Source organism: Microtus ochrogaster, chromosome 19 (assembly GCF_000317375.1).
Source record: "Microtus ochrogaster isolate Prairie Vole_2 chromosome 19, MicOch1.0, whole genome shotgun sequence".
Classification (NCBI taxonomy): Eukaryota; Metazoa; Chordata; class Mammalia; order Rodentia; family Cricetidae; genus Microtus; species Microtus ochrogaster.
Genome location: NC_022021.1, coordinates 17,887,523 through 17,893,778, shown reverse-complemented (window position 1 = coordinate 17,893,778; position 6,256 = coordinate 17,887,523). Strand labels below are relative to the sequence as shown.

Below are 6,256 nucleotides of genomic sequence, written 5' to 3'. Positions count from 1 at the left end.
GTGTGTAGACACCACAGGGGTAGACACCACAGGGGCAGACACCACAGGGGCAGACACCACAGGGGCAGACACCACAGGGGCAGACACCACAGGGGTAGACAGACACCACAGGGGCAGACACCACAGGGGTAGACACCACAGGGGCAGACACCACAGGGGCAGACACCACAGGGGTAGACAGACACCACAGGGGTAGACAGACACCACAGGGGCAGACACCACAGGGGTAGACACCACAGGGGCACAAATGAAGAAGCGACTAAGGTGACGGGAGTGAGAGAGCACCACTGCACCCCAGGACTTAGAAGCTTCCCATGAGATACAGGCAAGACTTCATATTTTTCTAGAAGCTCTCACATAATTAAAAAAATACATTCTCTGTAAACTTGGATTCATCATAATAGCTCTATATACTACACATGGCTATAGATGAATGACAATCTTAAAGATGAGACTGCAAAACCAATTCCCATCCACATGAAGCTGCACACTGTGAAGTGGAAGCAGAGAACTGATGGGAAAGGGGAGGAGCTGTCGAGAGCAGCACGTCCAAAGGTTGATGCTGCAAGAGACAACCCGGGTGCTCTTCTCAGAGGCACAGGGGTGCCAGGGCAGCAGGAGCGGGCAGAAGGCAAAGATGACTAATGAGAAGCAGAAGGACAGCCACGCTAAGAGCAGAGACAGTCCTCCTGAGTGCGTCCTACCTCACATCTCTGTGGTGGATGCCTGAGGCGGTATCTCAATCGTGTTATCAAAGTGTCAACAGCTTTCAAAATGTAAGTCTGTAAGTTTGAGATTCTCTCTCACATTATGTGCCTATGGCGTGCATTTAACATGTTGGCTAGATGTTTGTAGATTTGACATTGTCTTAAAGACTTGCACTATCAATGTTTTGACTCATTGTGAAAGTTCTTCCCACTTAGGATGGTAAAAACGCAAATTCAAAAGAAAACAGAAAATCCGACTCAGTGATAAAATGTATGTAATGGCCGCAGAAAGGGTGGCATTAGGAATGACGCACTGATGTTTGGGTGGTCTGGGTGACTCGAGCTGTTCAGGCAGTAGGGGAATTGTGAAAGGTGCTTGGGACTGTGTTACAGAGACGGGGTCTGAATCTGCAATCAGATACCCTCCTTCCTCCCCTCTCCCTCTTGCCTTTTCTCCTCCCACTTCCGCTCTGTGCACATGAATTAAAGAAAACAGAAATAATATTGAACACTAGCATGTGAATTCCTAAACTATACCAGTCTGTGAAAAAGAAGAAAAGTTACAGGAAATGGAGCCTGACTGTACCTCATCAAAGAGAAGTGTCCCGTTCCAAGGACTGAGAGCATCTTTGGCCTTCTCTTCTAGAGTCCAGTGAAGAGAGACAGCTCCTTTCCCTCCTGGGGACCGGAAGACTGTCAGTGTCACATATGAATCCGAGTCATCGGACAAAAGGGATTCATCAACCGTTACCTGAAAAAAATAAAATCCAGTAAGGTGAACACATTAAAAAATGGAAGAGATAATCCATTGTTTGTGATCAATGTAGTTTTGAATTTAAAATTCTATTCATGATGTACCAACATGTGGCAGGGAAAAGGCTTCTTCCAGACCCACTTCTCTACTTTCCTAGACATTAGGCCACTGGATATTTCAAATTTCTCCTGCAGTTAGGTGCAGCAAAGTGACTGCATTGTCAATAGGATATTGGTAGAAGAGATTGTAGCTGTTAGTCCACTCAAACTGCCCCACAATCCTCCACGTCTGCTCTTTTCCCATGTGTAGGAAAACAGAGAAGATGCCCCGAGCCTTTAAAAAGCTAGTAAGCAGAGATGGGAGGAATCCTATGCCTGGGGTGCCACTTGGAGCAAAGGGGTCCACAGCTATCAGAAAAATAGGCACACTACTGTGAAACTCTTGCATAAAGAGGCGATAAAGAAGCTGAGATTTGGGGACTCTTTGTTATAGCATATAGGTTTCCCAAGCAATGCAGTTATAGACTATCTTCTGAATGGTCAGTCTTTTACCATCTTTGGACATTGAAATTTTTATTTAGCTGGTTGGCTCTATCAGAAGAGAAGGCATTTTAAAAGCAATTTTGATTGGAGGGGTGGAGAGAGAGTCCAAATTAATAAAATAGTTTTGATTGGAGGGATGGAGAGAGAGTCCAAATTAATAAAATAGTTTTGAACACATAGTCTCTCCCTCTTTCTCCCTCTCCCCCTCTCTCATTCTTTAGATTTTTTTTTTTGAGTGTTCACTGTGCACGAGTGTGTGCATTCCTGTGTGTGAAAGCAGGTGTACGTGTCCCACTATGCAGCACAGCAGTCAGAGTACACTCTGGGCACTGGTCCCGGCCTTCCACCTTGCTCGGGACAGGCTCTCTCTGTTGCTCTGCCACTGCATACACCAGGCTGGCTAACCAACAGACTTCCAGGACTTTTCTGCACAACCTCCACCTCTCCATGTGTTGCGATTTGAATGAGAATGGCCTCCATAGGCTCATATATTTAAATATCTGGTCCCTAGTTAGTGGAACTGTCTGAGGAAGGATGAGGAGGTGTGGTCTTTTCAGAGAAGATGTGTCACTGGGAGGTTGGCTTTGAGGTTTCAAAACCTCATGCCAGGACCGGTCTCTATTTCTCTACCTCCAGCTTGTGAATTAGATATAAGCTCTCAGAAGCACCATGCCTGTCTGCCTGCTACCACATTACCATCGTGATGGGCAGGGACTCATCCTTGGGAATTACAAGCAAGTCTCCAACTTTTCTAAGTTCTTGTTTTGTTTTTTGCTTTTTCTTCTTTTCCTATTTTTGGTTTTGTTTTTTGTTTGTTTGCTTGTTTGTTTGTTTTGGTCATGGTGTCTCTTATCAGCTACAGAAAAATTACCAAGACACCATGACAGTACTGGGATTATAAATGTTTCTCCTACAGATTTGACTTTTATGTACACTCTTGGCATTTGAATCCGGAGCCCCCATTGACTCCTCTCCTGAGCCACCTTCCCCCTTATTACAGGAGATTCACTATATGAATTTCCTAGCAGTAGAATTTCTTATTCTTAGGTTCTTATTAAAAGATCTGGTATGAGTGAATTATGCATGTTCACTTTAGGCAGCAAAGGCCAAGGGAAATCCATACTACTCAGTTATACAGGTTTGAAATGTAACACAATGCTTTCCATTTTGAACACAGAAACTTACCAAACAAACAGAACAAACAGAGTCTTGTTTTTGTGTTTGTTTGCCTGTTTTTTTTTTTTCACTAGGCTCCTTGTTATAATCAAGAAGAGAGATTTGGAAATAACTGGTATTTATTACGGTTTTATTGTGCTATTTTTTGCACAGTTCATTTTATTTAAGCCCCAGAGAAACCATAGAAATTCCAAGATTAGACACATACACATATTCAAATCTAACTCAAGTGTTTTGCCTCCACACCAAGTACTGTTCATGTCATTCCATAGGCACCAGAAATATTTTATAACAATGAAGAAAGGGATGAATTATAAACAACTTGCATGAATATTTTCTGCTTAGCTTTGAATATGCATGTAATATCCCATGTCTATGTTCTTACACATTGCCCTTGTGAGCACTTTAATCTTGTCTGGTTTATATTAATAATCTTTTCTCAATGTTTTCGGTTTTCTTTCTAATCTGTCACCAATTAATACCACTCACTGTGCACGATATTATATGTTTCACGTTCATACTGTAGAGTAAAACGCTTTGCAGTAAGAAAGACAGGATATGAGAAAAGCAAAAGCCAAGGACTGCGTGACAATCGGTACTAATTCTACCAAGAATAAAAATATCAGCTGCACTTCTGAATGCAAATCCTATGTGCGTACGCTACACACAGCAACTCATTCGAGCCTTGCAATTGTTTTACGAAAAATTACAATAAGACATGGTTGTCTAATGTTACTTTTGGAGTAAGACAAATAGTAACTAGAGGCTTGTAGATAAATTCTCCAATCATGCTTAAGTGAGGTTTAGCATAATGTTAATAACAACAGCTAAGATAAACTGCATGCCCAAGCTCAAAAAGTCTTTACTAAAAGAAGAACTGAACAACAAACCATGAAATAATTCTTATCCATAAAATGAGGGGTGGCTTAAATACAGATTTCAGTATACAAGTTCAAGTGCAATGATGTCACAAGCCAATGTGTTTTGTAAGCTTTCACCAGTTGAAGACTTAAGCAGCTAGCCCTGTTCAAGTTTTAAAAATTAAATTAAAAATAATCATGTGTACTAGAAGATGCCAATTAGTATATTACATATATGCCAATATTCCTAGAAATCTTATGTGATTGGAATTAACACAAAATAATAACGATGTTTACCTCAGAATACAGGATTATAGAAACACCATTCTCAAACATTTCCTGTCCGCTAAGTGTTAGCTTATTACAAGTCACTCAAGGATTTCTGCTTGATTCTTTCTCCAGGCAGAAAATGTTTTATATTTAACTTACAGTCTTCTCTTGGAATCCAAACATTCCAAATGGAGAATCATTTGGTGGTATGGCAACAGTCACCACAACATCATCCCCTAGTCGGCCACCACCAGTCACACTTGTTAAGCCGATGCTGAATGTCTCCATGAGCTCAAATTCACTATCATCAATTATAGTTATTTCTATCAGAGCAGTGACCTATGAAACACAAGAAGAGGGCAGGGGAGGAAGAGTTAGAGAAGGGGGAGATGTAATAGAGTAACAATGTTTAGATGTAATAGAGTAACAATGTTTAGATGTAATATAGTAACAATGTTTAGATGTAATATAGTAACAATGTTTAGATGTAATATAGTAACAATGTTTCCTCTAACATATTTTAACTATTTTAGTTGAATGAAACAAAACACAGTAGAAAAGAAAATAACAGATTCTTCCACATTGTATCCATAATACACTTAAAATAATGTATATGTAATACTTCAATGTTAGAAATTTAAGAGCTATTATTTTCAAGATAAATTACATTTTTAATAAAATATAGGTTGTTCTATTAGTGATGAAAAGGTAATGAATTATTGAACAAATTTTCTAAATGGCATGCAGTTTCTAACAATCATCACACTAATATAAAACCCAGTATGCATGATATTAATTTTGCATGATAGGAAATGGGATCATAAAAGCAATCACTGTGTGTAGCAGAGACAGTTCAGTGATGGTCAGAACATATTGCTCTTTGAGAGAATCCAAGTTGGCTTCCAGCACCCAAGCCAGGTGATTTATAATCACCTGTAACTGCAAGGGATCTGATGCCCTAACTTGGTTTCCTCAGGAACCTCACACACGTGTACAAACCAGTAACACAGCCATACAACATGCATGACATTCACATCATTAACCACAAGGAAATATAAAACTATTTTGAGGTTTCATCTTAGTACAATCAGAATACCTATAATAAAGGAAAGCAAATAATGATAAATACTGGTGAGGATACAGGAAAAGAAGAATCATATATACTATCTGTATGTATGTAAGCTGGTTTATACACTATATAAATCAGTATGGATATGCTTCAAAGAGCTAGAAAGAGCATGACTATATGACCCAGCTATACTAATGAGAATATACCTTAAAAACTCTATCTATATTATACTAAGGAGATATTCATGCATTTATATTCATTGTTAATCTAGTCACGAGAGCCAGGACATAGAACCTGTCTAGATATCTATCAATGGATGGATAATGGAAATGTGTAACACAAACGTGATGGAATTTTATTCATTGAAAGAACTGGAATTATAAAACTTGTATGGAAATGGAACTAAAACTACACTGGGTGAAACTGCCCAGGCCTAGAAAGATGAGCTGTACAGTCTCTCTAACATGTGGGCTTGGTTCAGATTCTGAGTAGTGTGTTTAACCTGTAGTGCCTATAATAGAAGGCCGAGAGATAGAAAAGGACTGCTAAACAGTGGGGGGAGGGACCTGAAGGGAACAAGAAGAGAACACATAAAATCATCAGGATGCAGAGACTGGGGCGGGGGGATTTAAGAGCGGAAAGGCGTGGGGTGCAAAGAAGAAGGCATAGGAGAGAGGAGTGACCAACACCAGAGCACATAGAAAACACTGAAAACCTGCTGCTTTGTAAGCTTATTAGATGGTATAACATTTTAAAAGGAATTGGAATTGAGATATCCAGTATAGGTGTCACCTCGAAGTCACTACAGGGTATTAAAAGTTCCAGTACCAGGTGGAGACTACCTTCCTTCAAATTGTTGGCTAGGGAGGTCACTAAAA

At 39.9% G+C, this 6,256-nt stretch overlaps 1 protein-coding gene across 1 annotated transcript in view; it reads right to left on the bottom strand.

Moving 5' to 3' along the window:
• Adgrv1 (adhesion G protein-coupled receptor V1) overlaps positions 1–6,256 on the bottom strand; it is a 549,406-nt gene that overhangs the window by 379,519 nt on the left and 163,631 nt on the right. The window contains exons 58-59 of the mRNA XM_026783832.1: positions 4,469–4,648; positions 1,294–1,458 (exon numbers count right to left, since the gene is read on the bottom strand). Coding sequence (XP_026639633.1) covers positions 1,294–1,458; positions 4,469–4,648 — 345 coding nt within the window. The remainder of the gene's footprint in view (positions 1–1,293; positions 1,459–4,468; positions 4,649–6,256) is intronic.